The sequence below is a fragment of the Eurypyga helias genome, unplaced genomic scaffold (assembly GCF_000690775.1).
Source record: "Eurypyga helias isolate BGI_N326 unplaced genomic scaffold, ASM69077v1 scaffold10219, whole genome shotgun sequence".
Classification (NCBI taxonomy): Eukaryota; Metazoa; Chordata; class Aves; order Eurypygiformes; family Eurypygidae; genus Eurypyga; species Eurypyga helias.
The window spans coordinates 57752-72467 of record NW_010271372.1 but is presented as its reverse complement, the minus strand read 5'-3'; the positions used below and the strand labels follow the sequence as shown (position 1 = coordinate 72467).

General features: G+C 38.1%; 1 protein-coding gene across 1 annotated transcript; it reads left to right on the top strand.

The window, feature by feature from the left end:
* Positions 1-814: 814 nt before the first annotated feature.
* Positions 815-14352, top strand: LOC104514970 (coagulation factor XI-like; the record flags this gene model as incomplete). The annotated part of the gene is made up of 13 exons (XM_010158790.1): positions 815-1044; positions 1674-1780; positions 3139-3298; positions 3874-3983; positions 6849-7008; positions 7782-7891; positions 7976-8135; positions 8260-8375; positions 8734-8908; positions 10880-11055; positions 11363-11458; positions 12700-12839; positions 14197-14352. Coding segments are annotated over 13 exons (1896 nt in total), but the record flags the coding sequence as incomplete, so codon positions are not given.
* Positions 14353-14716: the final 364 nt, after the last annotated feature.

Below are 14716 nucleotides of genomic sequence, written 5' to 3'. Positions count from 1 at the left end.
CTCTGGATGGCATCCCTTTCCCTAGTGTCTTGACCACACCTCACAGCTTGGTGTCAACAAACTTGCTGAGGGTGCACTCAATCCCACCGTCCATGACACTGACAAAGAATCTGATATCTAGATCTTACGGATTACTTCATTGTGAAACATGGGAACAGGTTGCTGCTTGGATATCTTCATTATACAGCTCGGCAGTGCGAGTGTTTTCGTTGCAGAGTTCAGTGTGGGATTGATAATGAATTCTTGCAGATGCAATGTGGTAATTGAACTCATTTTTTATTCTGGATGGTTCCTGATACACTACTACTGTAACAGTATTTTCTCCATCATAAAGCAAGTCAGATGGATTCGTGGTGGAGCGTGAGAGAGCAGAACGTTTATAAAATGCTGGGAGCCGTTGAAACTTTGCACAGTGCCACTGCCTGTGGCTCTGGCCTTGGAGCATCCCACTACAAAATAGGACTGTGTCCACATACAACTTTCTAACTCTTTTTGGTCTCTGCACTTCCTTCTCCCGGTTTTCCTCTTCATGGTGCTTCGTACAGGTCTCTCGCAGAAGACACTTCTGCCGCTACTGAGATCTGCCCTGAGAAGGTGCCTTCCCTCTCTGCCAGACAGATCTGCCGTGTGGCCCATCTTCCTGCTCGGGCTTCTGCCTCGTCTCAAGCTGCCCTGCTCCAGCATCAGGCATAAGGCAGGGAATGGACACCCCAGAGAGTTCTATTTCTGCTGGAGAGCAAAGACGAGACTCTCAGAGAAACTGTGCTGCTCACGCCCCTCACCCTCTTCTCCTGCCAAAGGACTGTCTTAAAAGCCCTCTCCTGGTGAATTGTGCGCGCGCCCATCTCTAATAATTTACGCATTTTGTTATTCCGTATCAGAATGTGTGACTCAGATCTATGAAAATACATATTTCCAAGGAGGAGACCTTGCTACAATTTTTACACCGAGTGCCAATTACTGCCAAGTGGTGTGTACTTACCATCCTACCTGTCTGCTCTTCACTTATTTGCCAGCGGCGTCGACTGAAGATCCTGCAAAAAGGTAAGATGTTCATGTTTGTGTGGCTTTTTCTGCTATCCTGCAATAATTTTAGGAACTCCGAAACATTTTGGCAGAATGGGGCACACAGGGAAAGCTACAGAGTTGCCATGGAAAATAATGTCATGTATCTTTAAAACTGGTGAGCTAAAAGAGTATTTGCTTAAATTCAAATGATTAAATTTGGCAGTGCCCAATCTTTCACACCTGTATACCAACCCATTCAAGGCAACAGAACTGACCCTCTTCCTTATTGTTGAGGGACAGCGTGAGCAATTTCACATTGCCAATGGTCCTCTCTACTGTCTCCTGCCCTTCCTTCTTCAGCATAATCTCACAATTAAGAGCTTCAGTAGCCTGAGAGGAGGATGCCCAGTGTGTTTCTGTCCTCCAAACCCCAGGCTCTGCTTCTCGCTTTAATGAGATCTCTTGGAGCTCTCACATGCACCGAGTAATCTCATCTGCTACCCGTGCAAAACACAGATGCAGCTCTACCGTGTCTTTCTCCAAATTTCATTTGTCTAAATTTTAATGTTGAGGGAAGTTGGACAGCCTGCATTTCGCCTGAGAAACAATTATGAAAGTCTGTGTTGTACTGCCAAAGCTGTGAATTGTTGCATTTTAAAACACAGGTTTTCCTGCTATCTAAAAGACAGTGACGCAGAAATGCTGCCAGAAGTGGATATGGAAGGAGCTATTTCTGGACATTCCTTAAAACAGTGTAACATCCAAATTAGTGGTAAGATACGGTTGTTCACATGCATGCTCTGTATCATGTGGCAGGTGTTAGAAAATTAGCATTTCAAAACCAGGAATAGATTCAGCGAAGCTGCCAAACAATGATTTGTATGTTCTTTGCCAGTTCTCTTCCAAACACAGCTTACAAAATCTTCCACTGTTTTCACCCTCCAGCCCCAACTATCCACTGGCGTCACACCAGATGAGGTAATAATTTATTAGCAGCTCCATCTTTCAGTGTATGTGTGCTATGCACGGTCTTAGGGTCAGCACGCCACACTGCAAGTTGTTAGCAGGCATATTTGAAGCCTATTAAATGCGTTGTTTTAAATATGCTTTAAGCTTGTACCATCATTGTGATGGCATTAAGAGGTCAGCTTTAAGCACAGCATGCTACCACAGAAAAACAGAATAAGGAAGAATATATTTTATTCACTTACTGACTTCAAAGCCAAATAGTGTTTTATGGGTGTCAGGCTAATTCTTTAGTTTTACTGGCATAGCACCTCCATGTGCCAGGGCTAAATGGGCCTTCCTTGATGCAAGTTCTCTGTTGCAGCTCCTGACAAATCAGTTGTGATTGCTTTGGCTTGCCACTTGCTTTTCAGAGCAGTCAGGACTTCTAAAAGCCCTTTCCTGTCTACATCCTGATGCATTTCTATTTCTGAGGAGCTTTGGTCCAGCAAAATAGATTTCAGTGGGATGTTATTCTTTATGTTCTATGGAATAATTGATATCGCTGGAGTTAATCTAGAATCAGACTAATGTTACTAAAATGAAAGTTGACCCATATATGTTCAAAAACTCCACCACTGGTTGGCTGATTGGTGTTTTCTGAAGAGATTCTGCTGACCATGAGGCAAAACCTGCATCTTGCAGCAGGGGGAAAGCTATTTGAAATAGACCGCTACAGTCCCAGTTCTCCCTCCGTGTAGTGTAAATTAAATCTCCTGACTCACATGGGAGATGCCTGTTGCTTATGAGGACAGAATTTGCCTTTTAAACTGCTCTATGGATTTGGAAATGGGAAGGTACGTTTCAGTGTCAATCCTGAGTTCGTTCTTTGATTGATGTGATCATGGCCTCAGCCATAGTGGTTAGAGCTTCCCTCTCACATAGGCTGAGGCATTGTCAAAGTCTGCCAGTTTTTTCCTCTGTCGGGGGTACTATACTGTACCTACACTTGTGGGTTTGTTACTGGAAGTATATGCGAAGGATGATGTAACTGCGGTGAGCATGGGATGTGGAATCTGGATGATGAGGGCTGTGCCATATGAGCTGCTTTCTTTTGGGCAGTTTGGGATGAGGGGAAAAGAGCAGCAGCATGTTTTCAGAACTTGATCTCTCCTTTTTTCACAGCTTGCAGTCCAGATGTCCACATAGGACTGGATATGGAAGGGAAAATTTATGATGTTACTGTGGCTGGCAGCTATCAACAGTGTCAAAAAAGATGCAGCAATGACTACCATTGTCATTTTTTTACATATGCCTCAGAAACATTTCACAATGCAAGCATGCGGTAAATGCAGGTTTGATCCCTTTCCTTGGACAGTGATGTGCTTTATTAGGCTAAGTCTCAGAGCCATCTAAAGTGTGAGAATTTATTCAAAGAAATTATTTTTCCTTGACTTGTCATCCTACAATGTTTATTCAAGCTTACAGACAGGAAAATGTCTGTAGTAAATTAGCTTTCAGTTGTCCCTCAGTGAGAAAGACAAACTTATCACAGCACTGAAAGAAATTAAAAACCTCTGGAGATATTGAAATGCAAATGATATTGGTAGGTGTGCAGCACTATTGCTCTGTTAAATCTCGCCCTGCTTATTGCCCTTAAAATAACATCATCAGAGCAGCTACAGAAATTCTTTCATTTTTATCAGGCCTATCTTTGAGCTGTTAATCCTCTCAATTTTACAAGTTAAACCTTGTTCAGCTAGCTCTGTTCCTCATTTGAAGATTGTTCTGGAGACTGGAGATTGCTCTGACCCATGGCCAGAACATGCACCGTGGTGGGAATGATGGGGCCAGGAGGATGGTGTAGACCAAGGAAGATGGCCTGTTGTCTTACCACTTTCTTTATTCTTTGCCACTCAGTAAAAAGTGCTTCTTGAAAAGTACCAGTGTAGGAACTCCAACCAGCATAAAGGTGCTTGATGAGGTTGTGTCGGGATTCTCTCTAAAGCCATGCCAGCTTTCTGAATTAGGTAACTATTTAAAATCTCTGATTCAGTTTAGTTTTAAGGTTTATGGATGATGAGGTGCAGTCTATCACTGACATGTCTAAATGCTTCATTATGTAAAATAATTCTAATATAAACTTATTCTTGCAAATACAGTTAGTACTCTCAGGCACAAAGGAGGTTCAGATCTTTCTAATTTTTCCATTTTATCATTTGTCTTACAAAGACAGTTTCCTGCTTTGAAGATCCAAAGAATTCTTTCATACAATTAGCTTGATGAAAATTGCATGTTATCTTTGTACTGTGGATACAAAACTGAAAGATAAAATCCCATCAAAGTCAGAGATCAGGAGGAATATAAAGGTTTCTAAATTCTTTTGTATACGGTCTATGCACTTAGAAATTTTTAATAAAGACCTGCATCTTTCTAATACAACTGGCTATCATGAAGGGTTGTATTCTGTATTTTGTGGGTGATTTGGGATGAAAGTAGTGTTCATGCTTGTTCCTCCAATCATTACTCAGGCAAAACTTTCTAGAGCGCAAGATCAAATAGCATGTATTATACCTTCTTATTCTAAATTGAAACATCTTTCACTTTTTCTTTTCTGTTTTCTTTAATTTTTTAAATCTACCTCCACCTTGTCTTACTGTGTGTTATTTTCCCTTCTTAATGGTGATGATGTTGTTCTGCTTCCATACAGCCTTATTTTAACTCACAGATAATCTAGTTTTCCCATAGAAATCACATTTTGTAGAGACACTGTATATTTTTTTTCTGTATCAATATGTTTTCTTCAGACTCTGCTAGTCCTACTGTAGGAATAATCTTTGGAAACTATCGAGAAAGTAGTTTTGTTCAGATCTTAAAGATGAAGTATGAAGATTAAAAAAAAAAGGAAGAAAAGCTTTTGTAAAGGGAAGAAAACAATTTTGCTATTCCCTCACTATGTATGTGAGAGAGAATGGAAGGAAGACTCCCCTCCCCCCTCAGACTCTCATTAAGATACACTAGGAAGACCCGTATTCATGATTAGAAGAAAAATCACAGTACTCAGGAGGGTCCTGCCCACGGACTTTGAGTAGAATCAAGGGACTCTAGCATATGGACAAACAATATGATTTTAAGTTAAAAAAATGTCAGAAGTCATTTGAGACTTTGATAAAGACATTTACGGTTTATGACAGTGATGACATGGCAGTAATGATCCATCACAAATTAAATCAGAATTTCTGAAAGCATGTGAAGGTCAGTCTTGTTTCTACTTGTCTTTTCTTGCTTTCTGTCTTGCAAGAAAGGCAAGAAGAGAGAGAGAAGGAATAAATCATGGGATCATAGAAGTTTAGACAGTACTATTGGATCAAGAGGTCATCTAAGGATCTCATCTGTCCTAATCCAAGACAGATCAGCTATACCTGTCCAGACAGAGATTTGTCAACTGCAGTAATAAAATTTCAGTACCACTTTCTGCCTTGTTGTGTTGTAAATATCTGAAATGCATTTATTTGAATATTGGTTCTAGGTTTTTTCGTGACTGTATTAGGCTGACTAGTCTTACATTTTATGTTTCAGTGTTGTCATTTTATAAATAGATGCTTCCCCTTTCAAAGCTGTTGGCATCACAGCAACCCTCTGTGAACACTGAAAGCTAAATCGTACCAAGAAACTTTGAGATTGCTTCAGTCAGATTCTAAGACTACTGAAATAATATTATGGCGTTTCTGTTTCCTCTTCTACCATGCCCTCTTCCCTTTGCTCTGTAATGCTGAAAATGTTGTTGATCATCTGACTGCAGTTTGTTTTCATGAAGAAGACAGGAAAAAAAAAAAAAGGGTAGTTCTTTAGCCTTTCTTGTGTCCTTTGCCATTCGCTTTCCTTCTCTCCTGAGCAGAACCTGAGCTCCTTTCTTAATGCTAATTGAATGCTGCTGCATATTTTTATTTCAAGGGTTTGATCCTTCCTATCTGGCGTTTCATTTTGTGCCTTTGCCTTTCTGAGTGTGTCCTTACGCACACAGGCTATTATGCATCCATCGCTATTTGTCTGTATTTCTGCCCTTTGCAAAGTACCTTCCGTGAGGTCATTGAACGTTGAACAAACCATCACTGAATGATCACTGAGATCGTGGGTTAGCTTCCCTAAACTTCCAGATCCACATTTGTGCTTTAAATACGATTTCCTTTAGAAACTATTAGTTCTCCTGAACTCTGTGCCCTTTAACATGGGATCTTACTTACTAATTGTCAGAGTTAATTGACCCTTATATTATAGTCTCCTGTTTTCTTTTCTTTTGCTATTCTTATTGTGTAATCACTGTACAGTATTGCTGTCCTTTCATGCTTATGTTTTTTTAAAATCTCATCAAATTAAGAGGAGTCACATTAAGCTCTACTTTCCCTTTTACTGTTTTTCCCTTTCTGCCTACTTTTCAAATAGCATTTAATAAAGTGTTAAGATGATCATCCCATTATTCTTCCTCTAGTTTTCCCATAATCCTCTTAGATATAGCCATTACCTTAATTATTCTAGTCTTTTCCTAGATTACCATGATTTATTCCTAACTATGGATTTGTACACTGATCTGCACTGTTGCTCATTTAAAACTTTCCCTATTAGATTAGCAAATCTCTATTCTAACATGTCATTTCTCCTCTCATCTGTGTGAACTTTATCCATGCTCATAAGTCCTTGCTATGAGTTTACCCACTCAAAAATGTTCTTGAGACAGAGTTTTTTTGGTTAAAATACGGTGTCATCTTTCAGTTTGTTGGTCACAGAGGAAGGAAAATGTGAGTAAGGATAGAAATGAATAATCCTTAAACCTTAATATTCTGATGACATAATAAAATCTTTGGAATTTTTTTGTATTTTGTTCTTATTTTATACAGATTGTCAAATGGACATTTTTGAAGATCAAGAATTTTCAGGAATGAATATTACAAGTTTTTTCACTCCTGATATCTCTGTCTGCCAAACTCTTTGTACATATTTTCCAAAGTGCTTGTTCTTTACATTCTTTACCAGGGACTGGCAAATAGAATCCCAAAGGTGAATATGACAACTAACCAATTTTCTAAGTAGATTTTATTTAAAAAAACACACAGTCTATTTTAACCACTACTTTCTTATATTTATGGAAATTCTTGTTCAAAGCTTATTTTCAGTAAAGCACAGCATTTTGTGTTTTGTATTCATAAGTTTGTAATTTCATGTTGACATTTCATCTGTTCTTCAGTGTGATCAGGGATTTTGTATTGCAGCTGTATGTCTGGTGTTAATCTGAAAAGAGTTATATACATCAAAGAGACAGTAAGCCTCCAGATTGTTTTAATGACATGAAGCTGAATATTAGTAAATTATCAAAAGTCGTCTGGTTTCCTAGCAGTATCAAGTGGTTTACCTAAAAAGATTTTTTGATAAAGTTAACAGGTTTAAAAATGTTTCTATTGAGCTTCCTTCTTTCATCCTTAATAGTGAGAATAATTAAAAATCTACATTCCACACAAACCAGAATAGTTTCAAAGGAATTCCAGGGAGAAGCAAAGCTGAGATGGCATAGATCATCTAAAGTCACCTCTTCTACATATGTGCAAATACTGTACAGCCTTCAGTTTTACAGTCATATGCCATTTCACCAGAGTACAAAAGCCCTCTCGATTTAGTGTGAACTTAATGAATGCATTTTCATATGAAATACTTTTACAGGTAGAGACTTGGGAGAAAAAGCACATCTAAGACAGAACGTTCCCTTACCGGTACTTAAGCAATCAATTTTAGCATGTGAGAACAGACTTATTTACTGTAAAAACTTTTTCATTTAGAAATCTTTGCCTTCTGAAGACATCAACAAGTGGGATACCAGAGGCACTTACATCACGAAAAAATGCTGTATCAGGCTTTGGTCTCCTAAATTGCAGAAGATCCTTTCCTGGTAAACAATAAATTACAATCAAAGTACTGATTTTGAATTGGATTAATAGGCTTTCTGATGCTTGGAATGCACTCATTCTTGCAGCCTGCAATTCTCGCATTTACGTGCATATGAATTTTTGGGGAGATGAACTCAATGTCACTTATACTAAAGGACACAGAGCCTGTCAGCAGGCTTGCACAGATGTCATCCGCTGCCAGTTTTTTACCTACTTTCCCCTCCAAGATTCATGCAATGAGGAAAGGTGAGATATATTTTTTTAAATGTTCAAAGATCGATGAAATAACCATTCTGCAGACTTGGTGTATGTGTTCTACATTAACAAAAAAAGACGTACAAACGGAATCTTTGCATTAATTCATTGGCAGAAAGTGTGAGTGTCACCTAAGAATGTCCTCAAATGGATCTCCAGTGAAAATAGTACCTGGACCAGGAAGGATTTCTGGATACTCACTAAGATTATGTAAAAAAAAAGCCAGTACTGGTAAGTAGAACTTCTTTCATGTAAAAGAGACAGTGCTTAACTGATTTCAGTACAGAAGCCAAAAAACCTCTTTTTAAAAATGTTTTTTAATTGGTTGCATTGTGCCAATGGGACACCTAGTGACGTTAAAGGGTGTTCTGCAGAGGTGAAGTCAGCCAGGCCTGCACATTGTAAAAGCCATCTGTAGCACTGTAAACTTGGTTTTAATGGACTTCATGGTCATAAATCATCAAGGGATGAGGATGTATCACCCTCTGTGCAATAATCGGTCCCTATTCAGGGGTCAGCAATAGTCTCATCTTCGTTTTCCATCGGTGAGTGCAAATTATCTTTAAACTCATTTTTAAATTATTTGTAGTGTGTATGCAGCATTCTGCAAGAACTATTAGGATTGTTGGAGGGACAGATTCTTCCCCTGGTGAGTGGCCATGGCAGGTCAGCTTGCACGTGAAGTTGTCTCGTCAGAGACATCTCTGCGGGGGCTCTATCATCAGCAACCGGTGGGTTCTTACGGCGGCTCACTGCGTCATGAGGTGAGGCCTAAATGTAAGTGTACAAATAAACCCCAAAGTTTCATCCAGCCAGTGAGATAAGTCGAGATCTACCTTTTGGAAAAATAAAATTGAGGACTAGAATAAAATAAACTGGTTTAATCTAACCAGAAGTTCAACTTCTAAGGAAGACTATTCGTATCCTGAATGTAATTGGAACTCTGTACTTTGTCCGTTTGTAACACAGTATTGTATTACTGATGCAAAATTATTTTAATGTGTCTAGAAGATAAAATTCTACAGTGGACACCAGATACCTACAGAAACTTAGACATTCTTATGTGATATAAGCTTTTTCTTACTGTAATACCGTATCACCTATCAAGGAAATCCTGTTACTGTGTTACTGCATATCATAAACTTCAAATGACTTGTCTCAAAGATTTCTCTGTGGCACTTAAGAGACGGTACTAATCTGATAGCTTCAGCAGCAGTGTGCTCAGCAAGTTAATTTATTTGACCAGGACACAAAGTGGGGGCACTATCAGGCTGCTTCTGGTACCTGAACTACCTATGTCTGTGTTGTATGAAACATCCAGACCCCAATTGTCCTGGTTTTCCTTTAACAGGGTTTAGTTTTTCATACTCTCTCAACTCTATTAATCAGTCAATTAATACCCTATTTTTAATGCAGATTTCATCGGTAAGAACAAAATATAAAGCAGCCAACACCAAGGACATTGCTAATTTGCACTGACACATATAATCTGTATTGTTATTCGAATTACCACCAGATTTGGGTCATGAAATTACTTGTGTTGTGAAGAGCTTGATTTAATTGTCATGCAGATGCTTCATTTCCTTCCCAACACTGTCATCTCCCATAAAGCAGGTTATCCTGTCATTTACAGAGTGAAAAGTGTAAGGCAGTCTGATTGGAGAAAAGGGACAGGCAACAGATAAAATGCTTCAAAGAAGAGGATGTTGACCCAGCAACATGGTCCAAAAATCAGTCATTTTTAGTCACGCAGTGTAGTATGTTACCCATTATTGTTTTCACTTGGAATAATATTGCCAGTATTTTGTCCGTAGTGGCAAACTTTATAAAAGTGGTTAAACTCTTAAAAAACCTCTTAAAATAGAATATTTAAAATATAATATTCTCTACCTGCTGTCCAATGTAGAAGTTACCAGTATTATAAAAGATAATATATCAGAATACTTGCGAAATAAAAAAATTAAAAATACTCTTTGTTAATTGGGAATTATTAAGCCTAACTGATATTTATGGATTCATAGATCTATATAAAATCTTCAACATTTTTAGCAAGTTTATTTAAGACAAGTTTTGCATCTTCTTCATTGCATGTACCAAAACTTCCAGGTTGCCTCAGTGGTAGAATATCACAATGAAATATCCCTTAAACTTACTCAGAGTAAAGTTGAAATCATGACGGTTAAATAGAACCTTTCTGATAGTTCTGTGATATTACACTTTCTAATCTGTATTTACACAGTTAGTGTCATTTTCCTAACAAATAACTGTCTGAATAGACTCTACTTGGATTTATATTCCCAACTCTATTTTCATTACTAGAAAAGCTGTTTCGTTGGAATGAATGGGAATAATGTAGTTTACTAATTCAGGGCTCACATCAGACTGTTGAAAATTAAAAAGAAAAAAAAAGGAGACGAAAGAAAGAAAGTAAATGAAGGCAAAAGGGAAAGGAGGATGAAGATGGATCAGGACAATGAGAGTCTGAATACAAAGGAGACATAAAACTGATGTGGGGATGAAAATATGGATAGGGAGAGAATCAGAAAGAAGTATAGGGAATGGACAGAATGACCTTTTTTTTAGTTTTGAGTGTGTGAAAATGAAATCTGGAAAGAATGACCTCAGTGCTGTTCACTGTACACTCAGAAGTAACAGAAGATCTTGGTGTCTGCACACAAACTCTAAATCAGTGCAAGTCTTTTGCCACAGACTGACTCTTTGTCTTTTTCCCTCAGTCTTGAGAATCCCAACATTTGGCGTGTTTATGCTGGTATTTTAAAACAATCAGAAATAAATGAGGATACGCCCTTCTTCAAAGTGGAAGAGATTATTGTTCACCCTCAGTATAAATACGCACAGACTGGATATGACATTGCTTTAATGAAACTTGATAAGCCTATGAATTTTACTGGTATGTAGTGTGTTTCAGAGGAATTCTGAAAATGTGCAGGATGACACAGGGCTGGAATTGGTATGGCAGTGCATGACACCTGGGCTGGCTTCCTTTAATAGGCACTTACTGGGGTTTGAGGAGAATCTCATTCTGTTGGTCTTAAAAAGGAAATGGGTGGCTTTTGTTTATGTGACTGGAAGGGTATATAGTGTCAGGGACAAAGCACAGCATGGAGTCTAGCCTCAGGGGTTGTGTAGGTGCCCACAAAACCTTAATGTTGCAGTTGTCTCTTCTGGTCAAACTAATATTTTTAATCATATTTTAGATCTTCAGCTACCTATTTGCCTGCCATCGAAAGAAGACGCTAACATACTTTATACGGACTGTTGGGTAATTGGATGGGGTTACAGAAAAGAAAAAGGTACAGATAAATATTTAAACAGTGAGTCCTTGTATTTGCAAAATTCAGGTGGTTAAAAAAACCCCAAAACTACTGCCTTTTTTTAAAAAAAAACCTCTCCTTTCTTAAAAGAAAATTCTACGATGTTTTTGGCTACCATTATTTCTATCTGGCCAGAGCTGTAATATAATTCTTAATTAGAATCTAATTCTGTTAAGACATCATAAAACATATGAAAGGTGTATGAAATGATTATTAAATAACTCTGTGTGCTGACACAAAAATTAGATTTTTAAAAATTGTTTGATTCCATAATTTGAAATATGTAAAAATGCAACCTTAAATATATCCTGTACATCCCTCAAATGCTTTTCCTTAGCTTCTAACTTAATTTATGGGCAAAACCATGTATATACCTGGAATGTACACTCCTTTTCGTGCTCTCAGCTGATAAAAGCCAACAGACTTAATCACTGAACTGTGAGGTTTTGAATTACAGCCTGCACATAAGCCGTGGGGGTTTATTTTACATGATTGTATTCATATGGCTAGAAATTGGAGATTGAAGTACATTGCTTTTATGATTCTGAAGGCTGATTACAAACAATGCCAATGAGGTTTGTGTTTTGATAGTAGATGGAATTTTAATTCCTCTGATTTTATATGGACATATGCCAAATAGCTGTTAATTAGCAAAGTATGTTTTTACATGTATTTATTTATTTAAATTATTATATGTGTGATATTTATGTGTATATGCACACCCATTTAAACAGTGTCCTTTCCGGTATATTCCTTCCTACTTGAAGGTTGGAGTTCAATGTGCAATCGAACAAATTTAGGCAGATGTTTTATAGGCTAATTTCTTCTGTTAATTTCCAAGAAAAGGCTGCTCTCAAATACCCTTTTTTTACTCTGTGTGCAGTTTTTTTTCCATCCTGTAAGCCACTAGGGCATGGAGCAGCATAGATTTGGCAATGGGGAGGTTACAAACCTCTTTTAACACATTGCTAAGAAATAATGTTAATAGCACAGAACAATGCTCTTTATGGGAGGACAGTTTCCAAGGGCTAATGTCCTGAAAGTCATACACATAGGAGGATTCATTGCAAATCAGTGTCATAAACATCTAACAAGACTCTAAAAACAGTGGCCTCCAACTCTGTAATATCACTGTATGGGTATGCAATGTCTAGAGTTTAATTTTAATTTTTCTTTTGCTAGAAGCAAACATTTCTTTGTTCATACTGCCTGTTACGTAGGTCGTGTAGAAGATATTCTTCAGAAGGCTACCGTTCCCCTCATGTCAAAAGAGGAATGCCAGGCAAGGTACCGGAAGCGCAGAATAGGTGACAAGGTGATCTGTGCTGGCTATGATGAAGGTGGAAGGGATGCTTGTAAGGTAATGAAAGGGAGTAGTATATACTCATGTATTCCAACCATTTGTTCAAATATATAGTAGAATACTGTGATTATTGCTGTTAGAAAAATAGGGTTATCAGTAGAGCTGTTGATTAACTTGTCACTTTTGCACTGAAAACCAAGGTATATGCACAACATTTCTTGAACTGACATTGAAAATCTTTAGTGTCATTGAAATCTTTAGGGATAGATTTAATGAATAAGAAACTCAGAGTGTGTATATATCTCATCAGTTTAGGGAATAAAACAGTATTCCTTCAGAGGATCAGAAATCCAAAGAGAACAAGTAAAGTATGTCAAAGCATTTCTCCAATAAAAGTAGATTTGCTACGCAATATTATTATTTCTTGACATGAAATACAGTACATGAAAGCTTATTTTAGGGCATCCAGTGTGTACAAACAAGAAGGGAGGGTGCTAGCAATGCTGTTAAAATGCATGGGGAATGGAAGGCTAGTGACCACCTGAGCAGACTAGTCTGTTCATTATTAGAATTGAAAATGTCACAACCGTGTGAGTTCAGTGTGCCAAATTCTCCGCTCAAGTGTCAATTTATGCACTTGCATTAATTTAAATATTCTAAGTTAATTTATGCAAGAATAGTCTGGTTAGTAAGATTAAATTCTCTACCAAATACAGTATTTTCACTTCAAGGATTTAACAGTTAACTTTTTTATGCTAAAATGTTACCGTTACTATGGTTGGCATGGAATAATTAAGAATAAAAATACTTGGAGCTGGGAAGTAATTCTTCTGCTATGCCAGTTAAGCTTTCTTTATCCGATACAGTGTGCCAGAACAAGGAGATGCTGTTTTATAAAAATAGTACACTTGCTATTGTCTCAACAACTCGTAACAGCTACACTAAAGAACCTTGTGCTCAGAAAGATCAGTTAGGAATAGGAAAAGAAAAGAGAGAGGTGTTTTATCCTGAGGGGGACAGAGTCACTTAAGCAAGGTTAAGGCACGTAGAGAACTGAGGTTTGCATACCAAAACCAAGGTCATAGGAGAAAACATCGGCAGAATTACTATTTTTCTCATGTAGTCTTCATTGGGTGTTAAATCAGTGCATGTAGGTAAATAAATAGTAAAAAAAGGCAATAGTTTTGAACCTTCATACAAAATGGAAATTATTTGCAATGACCGGACAGTATTTAGAAGTCAATTTACCCCCAAAATCAGTTTTAATTAGTCTTAAGTGAAAGTGATAGAAATCTAGGCAGTTATTCTGGTGTTTAACGTTGGATGAGGCTGATGTAAACCCAGGCTTTCTGTGAGAGAGAAATCCTGAGGCGAGCTCTTCTTGAGTGCTCTGTCTTTCTGTCCTGCGACACAGGGAGATTCGGGAGGGCCGCTGTCGTGCAGGCACGAGGAGGTGTGGTACCTGGTGGGCATTACCAGCTGGGGCGAGGGGTGCGCTCGCCCCAGGCAGCCGGGTGTCTACACAAAAGTTGCTGAGTATGCAGACTGGATTCTAGAAAAAACTACGTAGCATGAGAGCTACCTACCGTCTCAAAGTGATGGCGTAATGACCCTAGGAGCAACGCGGTGAGGTGCGTTAGCGTTTTTTAAATGCTGCTTCTTGTTAGCCTGGAATGTAAAAGATGATTAAAAACCATGATAAAAACCATGGAAAAACAGGAATGAATGAACTTTGACATTACTGAATAAAAAGCAGTGATAAAAATATACTCTGTGGTCACTGATTTGGCAGAAAAAAAAAAAAATCTTTTTTTCAATGGTCTGAACCATTGATTTCTTCTGTCCGTGCTACCGTAAAATGGGAGTGGGTGAGGTTGCAGGGCACGTATGGTCCTGGGAGCTGGGAACTGCGTCTGACTTCTGAGGTTTGGACA